General features: G+C 42.9%; 2 protein-coding genes across 2 annotated transcripts in view; one reads left to right on the top strand and one right to left on the bottom strand.

The window, feature by feature from the left end:
- The window catches only part of LOC147084992 (Fc receptor-like protein 3), a 405,119-nt gene that overhangs the window by 279,341 nt on the left and 102,489 nt on the right, over positions 1-23,289 (top strand). The window lies entirely within an intron of this gene.
- Positions 221-21,952, bottom strand: LOC147085000 (Fc receptor-like protein 3). Its single transcript, XM_085979315.1, has 7 exons — positions 21,846-21,952; positions 14,374-14,403; positions 5,094-5,372; positions 3,661-3,939; positions 1,617-1,904; positions 687-989; positions 221-297 (listed from the first exon to the last, which is right to left on the bottom strand). Exons 1-7 carry the CDS (start codon positions 21,874-21,876, stop codon positions 221-223), a joined length of 1,287 nt encoding a protein of 428 aa, XP_085835441.1. The 5' UTR covers positions 21,877-21,952.

A 23,289-nucleotide genomic window follows, 5' to 3' on the forward strand; every position in this document is an offset into this window, starting at 1 on the left:
AATTCCATGGGATTCCATCTTAATAATAAGCCTCCTATGTGGCAATTTGTCAAATGCCTTCCGAAATTTGACATATATCATCTACTAAACTACCTTGACCAAGTTTCTCTATTACCTCATGAAATAATTTAATCAAGTTAGTGAGACACTATCTGCCATTAACAAATCCATGCTTTCTTTGACAAACCAAAGACGTCCCAAATTAAAGTTTATAGTGTCCCTAATAATGGTTTCCAATAACTTCACCACCACCGATGTAAGGCTGACTGGACTGTTCATGATTTAAAAACGCAAATACTAAAATAAAACAATATCTTAGCTCTTAAAACTGTAATCTTCTCAAGTGGACCTATATCAGAGACAATGGGGTGAAATTCGAATTGTGCGGGGTATCAAAACTGGCGTGATCGCACCTGCTGCCACTATATGCCCCATCCGATATTCAGTTCCATTTGGGGTTTACAGCTGGTGACAACTCTGCACAAGAGTAATTTCACCACTTCAGTATATTGATGGATATACTAATAAAAAGGCTTTGCTTCTTAATCAGAAGCAGTACTTATAAATTTTCACCTGAGGTGCGATGTGTGCTTTAGGAGGAATATATCATGCGAATGCAATATAATTATGGCTTGGCAGAAAGAAAAGTAATTCATAAAATCAGATCAAGCACAATGTTATGTTACCTTGTACTGTGACATCGATATCTTTGCTGGTTGTATTAAATATTCCTTTATAGGTCCCTCTGTTGGTCGCTACACAGTGATATCGCCCTCCATGGCCTAGCTGGAATGAATTGATAATGAGTTCACTCCCGTCTGTGTTGAAGTGGTAAGATTCGCTGGTGCTTTCTAACTTTTGGTTGTTCAGGTACCAGAGGAAATGCGGTGCTGTACCTCTCTTCACCTGGCACCGGAGAACGAGACGGTCCCCCGCTGAAATCTCAGTTTTGTTGGTATTGGAAGTGAGGGAAGCATTAGCTACAGGAACTAGAGGAAAGCAAATACGTTTAAATAGGTAGAGAATGAATTCTGCAAATTACAATTCAAAATTGAAACCTACTTTGAGTACAAACTTAAATTAAATCAGAAAAATAAATCAGACTGGTGCAAGATTTTTTGACCAGCTTTGAATGCTTTGGGGATAATATTTAGTTCAGAATTGTCCTTGTGCTGTGCCATCAGTGATATCGAATATTAGTTCTAACTAAAGATACTGCACATAACTCCAAAGTGTAGGTTTTCGTCCAAAATTCCAAATGATGGTCTAACAATTACAGCCCAGAAATGACTGCCTATGGTATGAAGCTGTGAGTCATAAACCTATCTGTATAACTTCCCTCAATTTATCATTTAAACAGGGTGATCAGCTTCTTTAAACCTAATAATAACTGTGGTGGTTTTTAAACCAATAATCGATGCGATCAGAAGACACTCCTTGCTCTTTTTTGGCATGCACCTGCTTAATGTAAATGGCGCAGTGCCTCCCTTGAAAGAGATGGATGTCAAAGATAAAGTTACACTATCCAAGCTTACAGTACAAGCAGCAATTCCCGGGCTGCTCTGCCTTTGAGTCACTTATTTCACTCTGCCACAGAGGTATTTATAGTAACTCACCTATCACTGAAACCGCAACGAATTCGCTGTGTGGAGGAAGTCCTGCCGCCTCATTTGAAACCCCACAACTGTAAACTCCTTGTGTGCTTCTGTTGACTTTATTAATTTGGTAAGTAATTCCGGGCAGTTCAGACTGCTCTCGGTAGAGTTCGTTATTTGGGTCTTTGTAGAAAATGTAGGTAATCGGGGTTGAACCATTGAACACTGAGCAGGTTAACGACGCTGTGTCTCCTTCTATTAACTCTTTACCAGGGCTGATTGTCAGTTCCGGTTTGGATACTGGGATTCCTGTAAATATATCCACTTGTAAATGACATTGCTGTTGCAGAATTTGTAGTGTTACCTTCAAAGTAATATGGGGTTCTCATCATTCTTTAGAGCGTTGTAATTTAGGTTTCCACACCAATATTGGGCGCCCGTCTCCCTCTTCTATTTTAGCAGCAGTTAAATTTAATAGAGGAAAGCCTAATCCTGGATGGAACTACAATAATTCCTAATGCAATCCACATGTGACCACCCTACCCTCTCTGGCCTGGTACTGATTCGTACAGACAATGCTAATCAAAGGCAGGAATTTATCTCGGGCGCTGGCGAAAAACAGGCGGTGGCGATAAACGAGCGCCTGATATTCAGAACTATTGGGCCTTGAAATTCGGTGGGGTTAGAGGCGTTAGAGGGTCTTGCGCCGGAATTATAGCTGGTAACGAAATTGCGTTGGGCCCTACCATCGGCGTTAGCCGGTAGCGCTGCGCCGGCACCGATGACGTCATCGGTGTGCGCAGCATCCCAGTTGCCGTGGTAACCCGGCCCCAAGCCCAAATTCAGTTGCGGCCGCCTCGCCCGTGGCAGCCGCAACCAACGATTGTTGAAAGGGATGTTACACACCTTTGCGCCGGCGCATAAAGGTGGAGCGGGGGCCGGCCGCTTTCCCGGCGGCCGCCTGCCCGCACCTCCCTCCCCGGACTCCTCCACCACCCCCCCGCGGCACTGATGTGTGTGGCCCGCGAGCCCGGCTCTTCTCCGAGGTGCCGGGCTCATTTGTCGGGCGAATCGACCGGCCAGCGGTCGGCTGCAGGCAGCTCCTCCTTAACAGAAGGAGGAGGCCTGCAGTACCCCAGCCTGCCGCACCGCATCGGGTGCCGCAGCGGGTGATTAGCGCCATAAAACTGCATTGAACGCCCATAGTGAGGCGCAAAAACCCTCCATTAGCGCCCGCCGCCGTCTGGGCCCGGGGCAACCGAATTTTCGTCGAGCGCAGCGGCATTAACGCGGGCGCAAAATTTCGGGCGCTAAAGCCCTGGCGGACCCACAACCGAATTTCTAGGCCATGCAGTCAAAGAAGCAGTATATCAGGCGCTGTGTGGAATGGGCGGCTGATTCGATACCGCCGGTAATTCGGCAACGCCCGAGACGAATTTCTAGGTCAGGAACTCTGCACCATTCCAGAACCATAAACTCTAGGCAAATTAAATGCAACGGTATCTAACTCCACCGCTCCACGTGGCAAGGCGTTCTATGTTCCAGCACTCATCCAGTAAAGACTGTTCTTCTAAGCGCTACCCACTCACTGTTAGTGATAATTATGCATTAATGATCCCTCCTTCCTGATTTCGGATTCAGAGGAAATACCTTTCCCTAATTGCTCCATCATCAACGTTAGCATGTAAAAAAACACTCATAAATGCCCTCTTAGCCTTAGTTACTATTGTAGTATCAGCCTCATTAGCTCAAGTCTATCCTGATCAATAAAGCTTTCCATCCCTGGCGCCATCCTGGTGAATCAACACTGCCCCTTTTCTATGATTTAAATTTTCTCTTTAGAATGGAATGCCCCCCAATTGAACAAAGTAACTGGGGCCTAACGAATGTTTTGTATAAATATACAAACAGTTCTCTAATCTTGTTCTCTATGACAGATGTATTAATTTATTTAGCTCTAAACATAGAGATAATCCCTGTACCAAACGGATGAGTCCCATCGTGAGCATGTGTTGCTAATTTTGTGGATAAAAGATGATAAATAATTGCAGTAAATTGTACTCACGGCTGACTGAAACTGAAACCTGATTACTGAGTTTCGTCACCGCACTGTTCAATGTTGTTGCTTCACACAGGTAAGTCCCCGAATCGTCCAGCAGAGATGGCTCCAATATGTAATAGTTGTGGTCTGCCGCTGAATTGAGAGCTTGTCCGTCTTTGTGAAATACGAATCTCAAGGTGGAACTGGGGCGAATTGTTTCAACCAAACACGCCAGTTTTAATGTTTGCCCCTCAAATAATTGCTCTTCAAATTCAGCCACGAATGTAGGATTGGAATAGAACTCTATAAAGTGGAACACAATATGGATTTGCCAGCTAAAGCATCTATCACAGACTGAACAAGTTATGTGCTTGGATAACACATGTTAATGATCAGAACAGCGAATGGAAGACACATCCTGCGGATCCTTTGAGATTAGCCCACCAAACACCAACGCACTCCTCCTCCAGAATTTGAACACAGGCGATGTTTTACGCCCAGGCCTTAAATACTGAAATCTCCTTCATCATTGTTGCTCTACCTGAAAATTTTATGACATGCATGTTAAAAGCTCAGCTAATGACAATTCAATTATTATGAAATCCACTGCCGACACAGGATCGAGAACTCATACCTTGTTTTCAGATTGCCTGCTCCTTTGAAAATGCAAAGATAGAGTTATGATTGGCAGGATCTAATGCAATAGAAGGGGAGCACGAGGCAACAGGGACTCAGACGTTAGTAGCGAGAGTCATTTTGCATCCCCCCACTACTGAAATTTGTGGGGGGTGAAAATTCAACTTTGACCAGGTAGCAGATTGGTCATCCTTAATACTCATAGGCAATCTCTGATCCATTTTCTGCCGATCCACTTTTGCGCCCTCAAAGTTAAAATTTACCCCCGAGCTTTCAACTATAAAAGATTTCCGGGACAAGTAAAGGATAAGCCATTGCCTTATTAAACACCCTGCTATTGTTGACAACGTTCTGCTCATTGCTGATTCAGCCAGACAGAAACAGAGGAGGTAACTTAATCTTGCGACCATGGGGTAAAATGTGCGGCATCGAATCTTGCGCCAATGGTACATCAGGCACGATTTTCTTGCCCATTGAAAATAATGGGAGGCAAAAATTGGCGGGACATATAATGGGAGGCAAATTCAATATCGCCCATTCAGCACTATTGCAGGAAGCTAATATTAGCCACTGGGAGTGTGCACTGGTCTTCAAACGCTGCAACTTTTACAAGTGTGGATTTCAGCAAATTTATGGATCATGTAAGAACCAGATGGCGCTATGATTTAAAGAGACTAATTTCAAAATTGATTTGCTACGTCATAAAATTGTGGGTACGTCCTTTACGAGACTGGATTCCTCCAGTGTGTTTATTGAACTTTAATCCTCTGAAGAATTATTTAAATGAAAGATGAACAATAATGACAGCTGGTTGTCCTTACCTTTTACCGAAATGGAAACTTCATCACTCTTCTTTTTCACACCGCTGTAGAGTGACTTTGCTTCACACAGGTAAGTCCCTGAGTCATTCAACGAAGCTGACCCCAAGTGCTTATAGTTGTAGTCTGAATTCAAGTTCAGAACTTTGCCATTTTTGTAAAATGTGTATTGAAGCTCAATACTGTGCGGCACTAGTTCAATAAAACAGTCGATTTCTAACTGCTGTCCCTCAAATATTTCAACTGCAGGCTGAGTCCTCAGTTTAGGTTTGGCGAAGAGTTCTGTGAAAACAGAATATGGATTGACAGGTAACAGTTCACATCACAGATTAAACAAAGAGTAGAGATTACTAATAAGAACAAAGAAATACCGATAACCACCACGAGGGGCGTCTATGCTTAATTGTAATCAGCAGCTGTATTGTGGAACACGAGAGCGGGTATCATTATATATTGTCATGGATTTCCTCTCTCTGCTTTGTTTGCGGTGAACATTAATCCACTTAATATATTCTGCTGCAACAGGAAATCCACGCTGGGCAAGCATTATTCAAGAAGGAATCCTACAAGATAAGGTTCCACTTTTAGCCATTCTCTGCTGCGTATCACTATCTACTATGACCAGGGTGAACTCCACAAATGTTAACAGCTACATTGCTCTGCCAGCACCCAGCACCACTATCTGAAATTTTAGAAACTCGGGGTTCTCACGGCCATGGTGATGGATCGGTTATGATATAATGCACTCAATGTGGACAAGGACATCCAAAGGGGCCATCGCCCAGTTTTTATCCGGAGTCTTTGACTAAGCCCACGGTAATTACATAATAAAAATAGCAAAATAGAGGAGAGGTTGAAAATAAATAGATTATTTTCCTCCATTAATGTCCGTCAGTCATCCCTGCACTGCTGATCCAGGGACACACGAAGACGTGTTGGTCACTTCTGTCAACCCATCTTCGGGAGTGTTGTGGAGACAGGCGGTGTCATATGTTTGCTTCGTGGGATAAAACTCCCCGTCATTCTCTAGATGTGACAAGCTGCTAAAGGGGGAGCCAGCGACTTCTCCTCTGAGGTGGGCGGGAGGAGAAAGAAATCTGCCAGTGCTGGCAGGGGAGGAGACCCGCCTTGTGTTAAGTATCAACTATATTAGCAATTTTTTAGATAAATATTGTACGAACTAATGTGAGCAAAGTGTTTAGTGATCAAACATAGATGTATAATTTTGTACAGGTTCAGAAATTCGCGGTTTGTACACCAGTAATATAGATAAATATTCAAGCAGGATATTGAAACATTGCATACCGTGAACGTGAACATGAATTCTTCGAGATACTCTATTGCCAATAGTACAATGGTATGATCCGCTGTGTTCCAAACCATTGACTTTAATGTTATGCGGAGCTTCCAAACTTATCAGCCTCACTGAATGGATCCTTCTGCTTTCTTTGTAAAATGTAAAGACTTTATGAATGAAAACGTAGCAATTGCACCGACAGGTCAATTTCAGAATATCTCCTTCCCAAACCGTATGCGGGTCTACATGTAAGGTCACAGCGCTATCTACTGTTGGGAGCAAAGTTTCACGGTTTTAGTTTATCCTCAGCTTAACTCACTCTAAGAACTGCTTCTAAAGCAAACTGAATATACTTGACACGTTATATAACTTATTTCCGAAAATCGAGTTTCGCTGTACCTGTTCCTACCTCCAACCTTAATCACAACTCCAATACTGTCAGGGACAAATAACAAACAGAATGGAAGCAGTGGTCAGTTGGTGTTGAATTTACTGATGGTTGTATTTGGAGTTTATTAATATCACTCTCCTCATGTAGCGCTTCCCTATCATTTGTCCCAGCTCTTCTTAGCTTGGAAGTAGATTGGTAACAGCTGGTACCCAGATTCTTCCCAGATTTCTGGGAAATGAACTGAATACTGAAATTGAGACATGTCACGGGAAGTGAACAAGTATGTGGAGGCTGTGTGGGGTGTAGATATCAACAACCAACTAATTTTCCATGTGATTTTATTGTGGACTTAACTTCACTTCCCATCATCTCAGTGAATGGAAATGCCACCACTAAGGCCAGAGATTTTGCAACTTAACATAATCTGTAGTTTTCCACATAATAGGTTTGTTAACAAAGTTTAAGCCCAAGGGATAAAACAGGCGTTAGCTGCATGGATGCAACATTGGCTAAGGCATATAAAACAGGGAGCTGTGGTGAATGGCGGTTTTCTGGACTGGAGGGATGTTTACGGTATGATAGCAAAATACTGCAGATTTTGGAAATCCGAAATAACAACAGAAAATGCTGGAAAAACTCAGCAGTTTCGTTTCCCAGGGTCCAGTAGTAGGACCACTGCTGATTTTGAAATACATTAAATATTTGGACAAGGGGTTACAGGGCACAATTTCATTATTTGCAGATATCTTGCAACTTGTTATTGTAGCCAAAAGTGAGGAAGACAATAATCGACTTCAAGATGACATAGACAGGTTCGAAGAACGGCATATGGAATTCAATGCAGAAAAGTGGGAGGTAATACATTTTGCTAGCAATAATGGTACAAAGGGACAGGAGGATGTTACTGCGAATCAGGCAGATATAGGGACCCAGGAGTTGGAGGAGCCTCAGCCTTTGCAATTGTCCAACATGTTTGAGGTTCTTGCGGCCTGTATGGATGAAAGCTGTGGCTGCAGGGTGGATGAGCAAACAGATCATGGCAAAGAGGTAGATGAAGCCATTCAAGTGGGGGAGTTAATAAGAATGTAGTGGTAATTGGGGACAGCAGAGTCAGGGGGATAGATACATTTCTCTGCGGCCAAGAGCGAGAGACAAGACAGATCTGTTGCCTGCCCAGTGCCAGGGTTCGGGACATCTGCACTGGGCTGGAATAGAACTTGCAGTGGGAGGGGGCAGAGTCAGTGTTCGTGGTCCATGTAGGTACCAACGACATAGTAGAACTAGGAAAGAGGTTCTGCTGAGACACTATGAGCAGCTAGGGTCTAAATTAAAAAGCAGAACCTCAAGGGTAATAATGTCTGCATTATTACCTAAACCACGAGCAAATTGACATAGGGTGAATAAAATTTGAGAGGTGAATGCGTGGCATAAGGTCTGGTGTGGGAGAAATGGGTTACACTTCCTGAGGCACTGGCACCAGTACTAGGGGCGGTTGAGAGGGCTTTAAAATTAATATTGGGGACATGGTTTCAAAATTGGGAAGATGTGGTAATTCAAAGATTAGAGACAAGGCAATAGAGAAAGGTAATAATGTGGGATAAGATAAACAGTCCATGACAGGAAGGGATAGAGAGGACAAATCAAGAGTAAATCAACAGATAAGGCTAGACGTTACAAAATAATAAAAGGACAAAATTAAAGGCTCTGCATTTAAATGCACGTAGCATTCAAAACCAAACAGATGAACTGATAGCGCAAATAGAAATAAAGAAACATGATCCAATAGGTGTCATGAATCTTATCTCTTGCTGCAGTTGTACAGGGCCTTGGTGAGACCACACCTTGAGTATTGTGTGCAGTTTTGGTCGCCTTACCTGAGGAAGGACGCTCTTGCCATGGAAGGAGCGCAGCAAAGAATCACCAGGCTGATACCTGGGATGGCAGGAATGACGTATGAGGAGAGATTGTGTCGATTGGGCTTATACTCACTGGAGTTTAGAAGATTGAGAGGGGATCTCATCGAAACCTATGAAATTCTGTCAGGCCTGGACAGACTAGATACAGGAAGGATGTTTCTGATGGCTGGGGAGTCCAGAACCAGGGGTCATAGTCTACGGATAAGGGGTAAGCCATTTAGGACTGAAATGAGGAGGAATTTCTTCACCCAGAGAGTGGTGAACCTGTAGAATTCTCTGCCACAGAGGGCGGTGGAGGCCAGTTCATTAAGTATATTCAAGAAAGAGTTGGATATATTTCTTAAGGCTAAAGGGATCAAGGGATATGGGGAGAAGGCAGGGACTGGGTACTGAATTTGGATGATCTGCCATGATCTCATTGAATGATGGAGCAGGCTCGAAGGGCCGAATGGCCTACTCCTGCTCCTATCTTTTATGTATCTATGACTCATGAAGTAACACTGGGTGGCCAGCTGGTGGTGCCGTCCAAAGAGTAAAAATACTCGGGCGTGGGCCCAGCTTGCTCAGGATGTTTCTGTAACCAGGAACTAATGATGTAACTAGAAATCTCATGGTTTTGAAACAGTTGATTAAAGCCTTGTTATATACTCAAACCAAGTGCTCAGTAGTCTTTTTACATCAATAGCCATTTCAGGAACATGGCTGCAAAATGGCGGAGATTGGGACCTGAAAATTGAAGGTTGCATGACATTTAGGAAGGACAGGAAGGTGGGAAAAGGTGGAGGGGTGGTTCTGTTAATTATTGATGGTATTAGCACAATAGAGAGGGATGACATAAGTTGAGCAAACCAGGATGTAAAAGCTGGTTGGGTAGAGCTGAGAAATAATAATGGCAAGAAGTCACTTGCAGGGTTGGTATACAGGCCCGCCAACAGTAACCACATGGCAGGATGGAGTATAAAGGAATATATAATGGGAGCTTATCAGAAGAGGACGGCAATAATCATGGCGGATTTTAATCTGTATATAGACCGGAAAAATCAGATGGGCAAAGGTACCATAGATGAGGAGTTCATGGAATGTTTTCGGGATAGTTTCTTCCAACAGCACGATTTGGAGCCAACCAGACAGCAGGCTATACTAGACCTGGTATAGTGCAATAAGATAGGATTAATTAATGACCTCATATCAAAGACGCCCCTAGGTAGCAGCGATCTTAATATGACTGAATTTTACATTCAGTTTGACAGAGAGAAGAGTGGGTCCAGGACAAGTATTTTAACCTTAAATAAGGGCAATTATGTCGGTATGAAAGCAGAGCTAGCTAAAATGAACTGGCAAATTAGGTTAAGGGACAGTTAATAGAGTTACAGGGGCAGACATTTAAGGGGATACTTCAAAATACACAGAATATATACATTCCAACAAGAAAGAAAAATTCCAAGGGGAGGACACACCATCCGTGGTTAACTAAAACAGTTAAAGATAGTATTAAAATTAAAGAAAAAGCATATAATTGCACAATGATGGGTGGCAGGTCAGAAATTTGGACAGAATAGAAGAAACAGCAAAGAATGACTAAAAGATTAATAAGGAGAGAAAAATTAGAGTCAGAGAGAAAGCTGGCTAGCAATATAAAAAGATAGTATGAGTTTCTATAGATATTTTAAACAGAAAATAGTTAACATGAGCGTTCGTCCTATAAAAAGTCAGTCCGGGGAATTAATAATGGAAAATAAGGAGATGGCAGTTGAATTGAACAAGCATTTTGCATCGGTCTTCACTATAGATGATTCAAGTAACATCCCAGAAATAGCTGGATATCAGGAAATGGAATGGAGGTAGGAACTCAAGAAAATTATAATCACCAGGGAAGTGGTACTGAGCAAATTGTTTGGGGCTGCGGCTGACATGTCCCCAGGTCCTGATGGACTTCATCCAAGGATCTTAAAAGAAGTGGCTAGTGAGATAGTTGATGCATTGGTTTTAATTTTCCAAAATTCCGTAGATTCGGGGAAGGTTCCATTAGATTGGAAAATGGCGAATGTAACTCCTTTATTCAAAAAGGGAGGGAGACAGAAAGGAGGAACTACAGGCCAGTTAGCTTAACGTCTGTCATAGGGAAGATGTTAGAAGCTACTATTAAAGACGTTATAGCAGGGCACTTAGAAAAGTTCAAATTAATCAGGCAGTCAACATGGTTTTGTGCAAGGGAAATCATTTTTAACCAATTTATTGGAGTTCATTGAGGAAGTAACATGTGCCGTAGATAAAGGGAACCGGTAGATGTACTGTACTTAGATTTCCAGAAGGCGTTTGATAAGGTGCCACATCAAAGGTTATTGCGGAAAATGAACGCGCATTGTGTAGGGTGTATCATGTTGGCATGGATAGAAGATTGGCTGGCTAACAGGAATCCGGCAGTAGGCAAAAATTAGTCATTTACTGATTGGCAAAATGTAACGAATGGTATGCCACAGGGATCAGTCCTGGGGCCTCAACTTTTTACAATTTATAGACATGACTTGGATGAAGGGACCAATGGTATGGTTGCTAAATTTGCTGACGACACAAAGATAGGTAGGAAAGTAAACTGTGAAGAGGACATCAGGAGGCTACAAAGGGATATAGATAGCTTACGTGAGTGGGCAAAGATCTGTCAAATGGAGTATAATGTGGGGAAAATGTGATGTTGTCCATTTTGGCAGGAAGAATAAAAAGGAAGCATTTTATCTAAATGGTGAGAGATTGCAGAGCTCTGAGATGCAGAGGGATCTGGGTGTCCTAGTGCATCAATCGTAAAAGTTTACTATGCAGGTATAGCAATTAATTAGGAAAGCTAATACAATGTTATCATTTATTCTGAGTGGAATTGAATACAAAAGTAGGGAGGAGGTTATGCTTCAGTTATACAGGGCATTGGTGAGACCACATCTGGAGCATTGTGTACAGTATTGGTCTCCTTATTTAAGGAAGGGTGAAAGTGCGTTGGAAGCAGTTCAGAGAAGGTGTACTAGACTAGTACCTGGAATGGGCGGCTTTTCTTATGAGGAAAGTTTGGACAGGCTAGGCTTGTATCCACTGGAGTTTAGAAGATTAAGAGGTGACTTGATTGTAACATATAAGATCCTGAGGGGACTGGATAGGTTGGATGTGGATAGGGTGTTTCCTCTTGTGGGAGAATCTAGAACTAGTGGTCACTGTTCAAAAATAAGGGGTTGACCGTTTGAGACAGAGATGAGGAGAATTTTTTCTCAGAGAGTGTCGTGAGTCTTTGGAACTCTCTTCCTCAGAGGGAGGTGGAAGCAGAGACTTTGGATATATTTAAAGCAGAGGTAGATAGATTCTTGGTAAGCAAGGGGGTGAAAAGTTATCGGGGGTGGGCTGGAATGTGGAGTAATCGGATCAGCCATGATCTTACGAAATGGCGGAGTAGGCTCGAAGGGCCAAATGGAATACTCTTGCTTCTAATTCATATGTTCGTATGTTAAAGAGGGTGCAAGAACAGATTGTTGGTGCACAAATCTTTGAAGGTTAATAAACCATTTAATAAAGCATATGGGTACCTGGGCTTTACAAAGTGAGACATAGATCACCACCGTCAGGAAGCTAAGCTAAACCTATACAAAACACCAGTCCGGTCCTAGCCTGGAGTTTTATGTCCTGGATGAGTTCATGAAATGCATTCGAGAGAGTGTCCAGGGAAAATATGACGTGGAATCAACCAGCGAAGAGGTTATTTTTGATCTTGTCTTGTGTGATGTGACAGGTTATATTAATAATCTGATCACAAGGGACATTCTCAGGAAGCATGACCATCATATGATAGAGGCCCGGATGCTGCATGTCCAGTGCTGGTGAAGGCATGGACTAGGCCATTGAAAGCCTTGTAAAAGGCACCTCAAGTTCCTGTTTTCCGCATGTGCTGCACATGTGCAAAAACCTGGAATTTCCGTTCTGTCAAAGTTCGACTTGACAGATCCTCCAACCGAACGGAAAATCAACTTATTTGGCGCAGGTTGGGGCAATTTGTCCAACTATTGCCCAGAAAAAGACTATAAAACCTTACACCTGGTAAAAGCAGGCTTAGCATCTACTTTCACCAGTGTAAGGATTAATATAAATATTAAATCAAATAATTAACAGTAAAAAAACTCATCCACAAACATTTAAAATTATTTTACGTAAATTGTGGCCAGGATTAAAATAATTTAAATTATTTATGAAGAAAATTATTTTTTTATTCTAAATGCTTCATTAAAGAGACTTTTAATTAAATGTGAAAATGGGAACATTTATTTTTATTAGAATTGTGTATCTTATTTAATTAATTCTTGATACCTCATGTGATGATGGGAATTCCGAAATTGAATCCCAATAAGCAGGTGTGCAATCCTCCATTCTGATCGGAGGACCGTGCACACGTGATCCCAGGATTGCTTCCGAACTCCCTGTGTACCTGGGATCCGCAGAGCTTAATACAGTCATACGCCTGCAAGCCCTGGTACGTAAATCACCAAGGCCCAGGAACCAGCAGGCAGATCCGAATTGTTTTCTGGTAGATGGCGTACTCTGAAGGTACGCTTTTGACCGCAAATTCTGGCTCAGAATTTCACATTGAGTTCGAGAGAGATGTACTTAAGTCCGAAACTCGAGCATTAAACTTAAATAAAGCCAATTTTATAGGTGTGAGGAGCGAGTTTGATAAGGAATATTGGGAAATTACATTAAAAAGGTATGACAGTAGGTAACCAATGGCGAATACAAAAAGAAATATTTCTTATTTTCAATAAATATACATTCACTGTAGAAATTACAACTGCACCAGAATAGCGAAACACCCGTGGTTTAAAAAAAGTTAACTGTAGTATTTTATTTAAATAATGCTGCCAGGAACGATAGTAAGCCTCAGGATTTGTAAAGTTCAGGAAACCAGTAAAGGATGACCAAAAATTATGAAGAGGAAGAAAGTATAACATTGGAGTAAACTAGCAAGAAATATGAAACCAGATTGTAAGAGGTTTTACAAGTATGTAAAAATGAAGAGAGCAGCGAAAAGTAATTTTGGGTCCCTCAGATGCTGGGAGACAAAAATTACAATGGGGCTTAAGGCTATGACAGAGAAGTTAAACAAATATTTTGTCACTTTCTTCAGAGTGGAAGACACAAAAACACACCAGAAATATTGGAGAATGAAGGGTCCAATTAGAGAGAGAGGAACTTAAAATAAACAATATTAGTAAAGAAAAAATACTGGAGAAATTAATGGTACAAAAAGCCGACAGCTTCCCTGGACCTGATGGCAAACGTCCTAGGGTTTCAAAAGGGTTGGCTGCAGAGATAGTGGATGCATTTTATGTCCTCTTCCAAAATTCGCTAGATTCTGGAAAGGTACCAGTGGATTGGAAAGTAGCAAATGTAACACAGCAATTCAAGAAATGAGGGAGAGAGAAAAAAGGGAACTGCAGGCCAATTAGCTCTAATCAGTATTCGGCAAAACTGCTGGAATACATTATAAGGGAAAGGTAACAGGGGACTTAGAAAATCAGAATATGTTTAGGCAGAGTCAACATGGTTTTATGAAAGGAAAATCGTGTCTGACATCCTGTAGATATTCATCAGAAGCATTCATTCAAAAAATTGTATTATCATCAATAATGAAGTTTACATTCATCCTACCTTGTATGGTCCTGCGATGAGTAATGTGTACTGCAAAATAGAAAAAAATATATATACATTTCACCACTGTGACCAACATCATGTTTCATCGAAGCTGTGTAAGGCTGCTAAATATAGGAATGAAACTGGGAGTGAAATTCGACTTCCGCAGGGAAGTAAAATAAGCAGTATGGCAATTACCACCAGTTTATACGCACCACCAGATATTCAATTCTATTACGAGCATACAAACAATGACGGACAGGTAAAGAGCCTATGGTTCATCTAGCCTGTCCCACACAATTGTAACACCTTTTGGATCACAATATAAACACCTCCACCCCAACCGTAAATATTTGATTTCCTGGGAGAGGCTAACAGTCAGGTAAAACAAAGGCCAATTTTAAGATAAAGATCTGGTAAACTCCACTCCGACCCACCTAGGCAATCGAAACTAGTGCAGGGGAACACTCTGCCCCTGAATTACATGCAGCACCCCTACTTGTAAGAGTTGATGACTGCCCCAGATAGAAACAGGTCAGTTGTAATAATTGGAAAATATTAATATGTCAAATTATTTCAATTTTACCTTCTCACGAACAAAGAGGAATATTTTGCTGGTGATCCTAATGTTCTAATCATAATAATAATCATAATCAACTTTATTGTCATTGTTAGTGCAAAAGTGCAGTACAACGAAATGTAGGCTTGCGGCTCCTGAGAGTGTACATTTAGATTAAGACATTTAAACATTCAACATTCATTTGGCTTGTAATACATTAACATAAACATAACCATAATAAAGTGCATTGGCAGATGTGCAGGCTTTAGAGTTTATTTGTGGAGTTCAGTAGGATGACGGCCCTGGGAAAGAAGCTGTTCCTAAATCTGGTCGTTCGGGTGCGAATGCATCTGTAGCGTCTCCCAGATGGCAGGAGGGCGAACAGACTGTGGTTGGGGTGCGTAGGGTCATTGATGATGGTCCGTGACCTCCGTAAACAGCGTTTCTGGTATATGTGCTCTATGGTCGGTAGCCGGGTGCCATGGATTAAATGGAAAATTTACTGCCAGGTCAAAGGAAAATGCCAAAGATTGAAATGATTCATTATTCTGAGAGCCACTGGGAGGTATTGCTCTGTAAGAACAACGGAGCATAACTTACAATTATACGTTGACCAAATAGGATGGAAATCAGGAAGCAGTTTTTCACACAATGGGTAGTGAGAATCTTCAACTCTCTCCCAAAAACGGCTGTAGACTCTTGGGTTCAATCTGAGCTTTCAAGGCTGTGATCGATTGGTTTCAGACAATTAAGGGCATCAAGGGATAGTGAGCAAAAGCGGGTACATGGGGTTCAGGTACAGTTCAGCCATGATATAATTGAATGGCAGAGCATGCTCGAGGGGCTGAATGCCATGCTCCTGTCCCTATCTTCCTGTCATCACCATCACACAATTATTGCCTGGGATGCCACTGTTGCCCGTGAAGACAGAACATAACCAAGCAGCTGGCAGCAGACAGCTTTGTCACGCCTCAGTCCACAGGAATCACACTACTAAGGCAATGCATGTTGCTGCAAACTTTGCAAAAAATAATTGCAAATGGATCAATGGTCAATGCAGATGTATCTGTGATCATTGCTCAACATGTAGAACCTCGGACATTTGTCCCGCTAGGATTCAATAGGGTGAATATTTTTGGTATTCAATTTGACCAATATTTTCCACAAAGTGAGCTTTATGTGCTGTGCAACAAATGAAACATGGGGACCATTATAAGCTCAGAAATAAACCACTTAAGGATAAGATCATTAAAGATCTACCGCATTAAGCTGTGGAACTAGCTGTGGCTAAAATGGCTCCACAACTAACTTCGAATTATTAATATAGATGAGATTCTGGTAAAAGAGTCGTCACTACATTAAAGATGCAAATCATGTGTTTGTTCCTGTTTTCAGCATCTGTGGTGCAGTGGTGAACAAGAATGCAGAGCGCTGACATTAGCTACTCACAGGAAGGCACTTTTTTTTTAATTCATTCCTGGGATGAATGTATTGTCCATCCCTAATTGCCCGAGATAATTTTGGTGAGCCGCCTTGTTGAACCGCTGCAGTCCACATGGTGAATGTACTCCCACGGTGTTGTTAGATAGGGAGTTCCAGGATTTTGACCCAGCGACTATGAAGGAACGGCCGATATATTTCTAAGTCAGGATGGTGTGTGATTTGGAGAGGAACTTGATGGTGCCTGCTGCCCTTGTCACTCCAGGTGGTAGAACTCGTGGTTTTGGGAGGTGCAGTAAAAGAAGGCTTGGTGAGTTGCTTCAGTGCATCTTGTAGATGGTAAACTCTGCAGCCACGGTGCGCCGGTGGTGGAGGGAGTGAATGTTTAAGGTGGTGGATGGGGAGCCAATCAAGCGGGGCTGCTTTGTCCTGGATGGTGTCGAGCTTCTTGGGTGTTGTTGGAGCTGCACTCATCCAGGCAAGTGGAGAGTATTCCATCACACTCCTTACTTGTGCCTTGTAGATGGTGGAAAGATTTTGGGGAATCAGGAGGTGAGACACCCGCCGCAGAATACCCAGCCTCTGACCTGCTCTCGTAGCCACGGGAATTTTGTGGCTGGTCCAGTTAAGTTTCCGACTATGGCAACCCGCCAGGATGTTGAATTTTGAGGATTCGGCGATGGTAATGCCATTGAATGTCAAGATGTGGTGGTTAGACGCTCTCTTGTTGGACATAATCATTTGCTGGCACTTGTCTGGTGTGAATGTAATCGGCCCAATCCGGAATGTCGTCCAGGCCTTGCTGCATGCGGGCACAGATTTGTTTTATCTTCTATGGATTTGCAAAACGATCAGGACACTGCACAATCATCAGCGAACATCCGCAGTTCTGGCCTTATGATGGGGGAATGGTCATTGATGAAACGGCTGATGATGGTTTGGTCTGGGAGGCTGCCCTGAGGAACTCCTGCAGCAATGTCCTGGGGCTGAAATGATAGACCTCCAACAACCACAACCATCTTCCGTTGTACTAGGTATGACTCCAGCCAGTGGGGTTTCTTGCCACTGATTCCCATTGACATCAGTTTTACTATCACTCCTTGATGCCACACTCGGTCAGATGCTGCCTTGATATCAATCACAGTCACTCTCACCTCACCTCTGAAATTCAGCACCTTTGTCCATGTTTGGACAAAGGCTGCAATGAGGTCTGGAGCCGAGCGGTCCTGGCGGAAGCCAAACTATTTCATCTGTGAGCAGGCTATTGCTCAGTAAGTGCCACCTGATAGCACTGTTGAAAACACCTTCCTTCACTTTGCTGATAATGAAGAGTTGACAGATGGGGCAGTAATTGTTCAGATTGGATTTCTCCTGTTTTTTGAGGACAGGACGTGCCTGAACAGTTTTCAACTTTCTCGGATAGATGCCAGTGTTGGCTAGAGACACGGCTATTTCTGCAGCACAAGTCTTCAGCATGATAGCCGGGATATTGACGGGGCCCACAGCCTTTGCTGTATCCAGTCATATCTTGATATCCTAGAATCATTGAATGATAGAAAGTTACAGCACGGAAGGAGGCCATTTCGGTCCATCGTGACCGTGCCGGCAACAAAGAGCTATCCAGCCTAATCCCACTTCCCAGCTCTTGGTCCGTAGTCCTCCAGGTTACAGCATCCCAAGTGCACATCCAAGTACTTTGTAAATGTGGTTAGGGTTCCTGCCTCTACCACTCTTTCAGGCAGTGAGTTCCAGATGCTCACACCACTCTGGGTTAAGAAATTTCCCCTCAAACCCCCTCTAAACCCTCCAGCAATTAATTTAAATCTGTGCCCCCTGCTTTTTGACACCTCTGCTAAGGGAAATAGGTCCTTTCTATCCACTTTATCTAGGCCCCTCATAAATGTATACTCCTCAATAAGGTCTACAGTCAGCCTCCTCTGTTCCAAGGAAAACAAACCCAGCCTATCCAGTCTTTCCTCATAACTAAGATTCTCTACTTCTGGCAACATCCTTGTAAATCTCCTATGTAACCTCTCTAGTGCAATCACATCTTTCCTGTAATGTGGTGATCAGAACTGCACGCAGTACTCTAGCTGAGGCCTAACTGACGTTTTATACAGTTGACGCATAACTCCACTGCTCTTTTTTGCAATGACACGGCAAATAAAGTGAAGCATTCCGTATGCCTTCCTAACCACCTTATCTACCTGGCCTGCTACTTTCATGGATCTGTGGACATGCACTCAAAGATACCTTTGTTCCTCTACACTACTCAGTGTCCTATCATTTACTGTGTATTCCCTTTCCTTTTTAGCCCTCCCCAAATGCATTACATCACACTTCTCTGGGTTGAATTCCATTTGCCACTGTTCTGCCCATCTGACCAATTTATTGATATCTTCCTGCAGTCCACAGCTTCCTTCTTCAGTATGAACAACACAGCCGATTTTAGTATCAGCTGCAAACTTCCTAATCATAACCCCTATATTCAAGTCTATATCATTGATATCTACCAAAAAACCAAGGGACCCACTACTGAGCCCTGCAGAACCACACTGGAAACAGCCTTCCAGTTACAAACACATTGGCCAGTAATTCCGGTCCCAATGCGTGAGTACGGATGGGGTACTCACGTGTGGGCCTGTTGGAAGTGCCAGATTTCAGCATGGACAGTGCATGAGCGGGAAACCGGCATTTCCTCCAAGGGGTTCAGAGATCCAACGCGTGCGCACAGGACTCTGCGCGCACGCGTTGAACTTCTTTCTTTTTGACAGATTTGCCCGTGCGCAAGGGTCTGAACTTTTTACACATATAAAAAGGAGGCGTAAGGAGTGGATTCTTGAAGGTAAGTGGTCTATTATTTAAAACTATAACATTTTTTCCACAGCTTCATTGTTTTTAAGGACTTTACAGTAAGGTAAGTTTATTTTTTGACCCGATTTCTTAAAAAATTATTTTTCAAAAATGTTATTAATTGTTTAAAATAGTTTTTTAAAGTTATTTATAGTTTATTTAATTATTGGGATTTTAATTTTTTTTTTAAAATTTAAACTAGTCTTTTGGGAGCCCGTACTTTTCATGAGTTTGACTGTCTTTATGATCAAACTCATGAATGATGTTTCCCCTCCCCTGTTTGGCTGCACAGTGCTCACCTGATCCCAGCCGGCACATCACAATCAATACGCCGCTGGATCAGGCAAGCACATCGCGCTGACATCTGAACCGGGCCAGTGGCAGCAATTCCAAGTAGGCCCAGGCTTAAGATGTCAGCGCGTCGGGTGAGTGCACATCGGGGGCTTGCACGCTCGGCAAGCACCCGATCCTAATTTCTGTCCCATTATGGCCCAGAGATTCGTGTCCATGGGTGAGTACGCACGAGGTACTCACCCATACGCCCGATGGAAGTGCCAGTTTCCTGCATGCACTGCACATGAGCGGGAAACCGGCACTTACTTTTCCCTCAATGAAGAGGTTCAGAGGTCGAACGCGTGCGCAGGAGAGACTGCGCGTGCACATTGAAGTAACGTTTTTTTTTTGCAGGTTTTCCCGGGGTGGTAAGCCTCCAGGAGTTAGATATTTAAAAAGCAGGGGCAAGGCCTGCTTTTTACATGGTAAGTGGTGAATTAATTAAAATTAAAACATTTTTTCCCACAGGTTTATTATTTTTAAATACTTTAAAGAAAGGTAAGTTTATTTTTAGCCCCGTTAGAGAATTTATTTTTTCAAAAATTTAAATTGTTTAAAATAGTTATGTCATGTAATTTATTGTTTATTTAAAAAATGTGATTTTTTATTAAATTTTTTTGAAGATTTAGTGATGTTTTGGGGCTTATAGTATTTATAGGTTGGAGAGCTCTTCCTGTCAAACTTATGAATGAAGCATTCCCTGCTCCGATTGGCTCCCCATGGCCCACTTGAGCCCAGTGGACGCATCAAACTAACTGCGCTCCTGGGATAGGCAAGCACTGCACGCCGGCAGTTGGAGGAGGCCCAGGATCAGAATTCCACTGGGGCCCACAGATCAACAGCCAGCGCACAAGGTAAGTGCAGGTCGGAGGCTTACATCCGCGGGAAGCTCCCAAACCGAATTTCTGGGCCATTACTCGCTATCTTCTCCCATATACCAGAAAATAAAACAAGCTGATCATATTGAATGTGCAAAGATGAGTTGAAAAATACGCCTGTCCTCTCTCACTGTCACTCTCTGTCGTGGACTCTTTGATTGTCAATATCTGACTGTCTCTGTCTACCTGTCTCTCTCTGTCCCTATCTGTTTGTCTCCCACTCTGCCGCGCTCTCTCTCTCTCTGCAGCTTTAGCTCTCCGCCTCCCTGTATGTTTTTCCATCTGTTTGTTTCTCTCCCCCTTCTCTGTCTCTCCCTCACCGACTCTCTCTCACTTTCCCGGTCTCCATCTGTTTGCCTGTAGATCTCTCGGCCTCACTTTCTCTCTGACTTGCCTTATGTCAGTGTCGCTGTCTGCATGTCGCTCTCTCTTGCTCTCTCTGTGTCTATTCGACTCTCTCATAATCTCTCTCTCTTTAGCTATCTGTCACCCTGCATGCTCTTTCTTTCTATCTGTGCCTCTCTTTCTCTGTCTATACCTCCCTGTCTCTCCCTTTCGTTCTCTGTCTCTGCCTTTCGTTGTCTGTCCCTCTCCGTCATCTGTGTGTGTCTCTTGCTGTATTTCTTTGACTCTGTCTCTCTCGTGTGTCTATCTTCCTCTTTCACTCTGACTCATTGACTGTCATCCCCCACCACTCACTGTATTTCTCTCTCTCTCTCTCGCTCTCTCTCTCTCGCTTTGACTCTATCTCGCTATCCCGGTCTCTCTCTGGATTTTTCGCAATCTATGTGTGTATGTTTATGTGTGTGTGATTGTGTGTATGTTTCTCCCTGTCTCTCGCTCTATACCTCTCTCTCTTTCTCTCTCAATTTCTTTATCTCTCTATGGCAGATGGTCAACAAGAAGCATGCTTCTGCCACGCAAAACCATGCACCAGAAAGCACACCGCAATTATTAATAGCAATTAGTCAGAGTGAAACAACTGAGCCAACGCTAACACCGGATATGAGGAGCATAAAAAGGTTAATTTTTTCTAATCAACAAAACTACAGCAATATGACACTTAAAGCGGTTTCTGCAGTTGAGACGAGGTATTTGCTAAACTAATAATAATTAGGCAGTTTCGAAGCAATGGTAAGTAGGATGCAACCTCTAATAGTAAAGGAGGAGCCCATTAGATGAGCAGGAAGATCCCGTTACCCTAATTAAACAACCTATTTATGTTGTTGCACTAAATTCTGATTAAAACTGAAGCACAGAAATTAAATTTCAAGGAATTTTAATTGAACATATGACCTTAATAAACTCTTAATATCAATTTAGCGTGGCACTGCCTTTTACAGAATGAGCCTTATTAACCTGAATCTAGATCCGCGGGGAATGACGCAGATTTTCAAAGGCACTGGAAATATTTGAGATTCACTTACAGAAGATCAGAATGCGACAGATGTGTTTCATTTCGAATGCGGGGGATCCGAGCAGATCTTCTCCTTCCCTCTGTGAAGATGCTCGCTTCGGATCAGCTTCCAGTTCCTTTTATCTGAAAAATGAAATTATAAAATCATACTGCACACAAGCAGGCCATTCAGCCCTTGCTGCCGTTGCCGGATCTACGAAAGAAATTGTCAATTGGTCCCACTCCCCTGCCCTGTCCCAGAAGAATTATATTTTATCCATTTGGAGCCAGTAGCGTGTCTTAAAGAGAGCAACAGCCAAATATAAAACAAACCCATGGATCATAATGCTCCTTGTTTCAATGCAGCTTCGGTTTAGTCAGATTTGGGTGAACATTTCCACTGAGCGCCAGCACAGATCGATTCCGTCAAACACAGAGCAACCTGTTCCCAATCGCTGGCTCTGCTTCACATTCCTGCTCCCGACAAATGTACCCGCCCACATTCAGCCGCTGGCACTGTTCTACTTTCTCAGTACCAAACGCCCGCACGCGCAGATCCCAAGACTGTACTTACGGGGAATGAGGAGACAGCGGCTGGAGCGAGTTCCCCGGGAGCAGTCTGCAAGTTGTGGAGCTCACTGCCCAGGCACCAGGCGTCTGCACACTGAGATCACTGTGACTTCTGACCACATTGGAGAAAAGAGGAAATTGAACCTGATGTGATGACGAATTCACCCTCACGCTGAAAAGTTAACTTAGCACTGTCAGTTTTTAAATACATTCTTATCAGAAGTGAACAGTTGGAATCCCAGCCAGAGACATCTCTGCAAACTGTTTTAAACATGATTTATTCTAACAGCAGCTTGCACTGTTAACACAGAGACTGGCCTGGTCTGTGACCCCAGGCTGAAGGCTTGTTTTTTCACAGACCTAGGGAAGCGGTCACCCCAGCTCTGTGTGTGTGGCCTGGAACAACGTTAGAGGGGGAACCGAGGTGAAGGGCTGAAACCAGTGGGAACTGTGACCACTGAACGTGTTTCACTCCGGCACCTTTAACCATTTAATTCGTGACAGTTTAACCCAGTGTTTAACAAAGAGGTGATTCAAATTACAAATTACTGAAGACTCAACACAGGCTAACCAATAGCGTCTACTTGAGCTGCCCAATCTAATCCCACTCTCCGGCTCACTCCAGGTAACAAAAACAACAATAACTTGCATTTATATAGCGCCTTTAACGTAGTAAAACTTCCCAAGGCGCTGTACAGGAGTATTTTAAGGCAATAAAAATTGACACCGAGCCACATAAGGATAAGTTAGGGCAGGTGACCAAAATCTTGATGAAAGAGGTAGGTTTTAAGAAGGAGGAAAGTGAGAGCCAGGCAGACAGGTTTGGGCAGGGAATATCGGAGCTTAGAGCCTAGGCAACAGAAGGCACGGCCACCAAAGGTAACTGTTAATATTCCTATAAAAAA

Source organism: Somniosus microcephalus, unplaced genomic scaffold (assembly GCF_052327205.1).
Source record: "Somniosus microcephalus isolate GS21.2 unplaced genomic scaffold, FLI_Smic_1.0 unresolved_chr9, whole genome shotgun sequence".
NCBI lineage: Eukaryota > Metazoa > Chordata > Chondrichthyes > Squaliformes > Somniosidae > Somniosus > Somniosus microcephalus.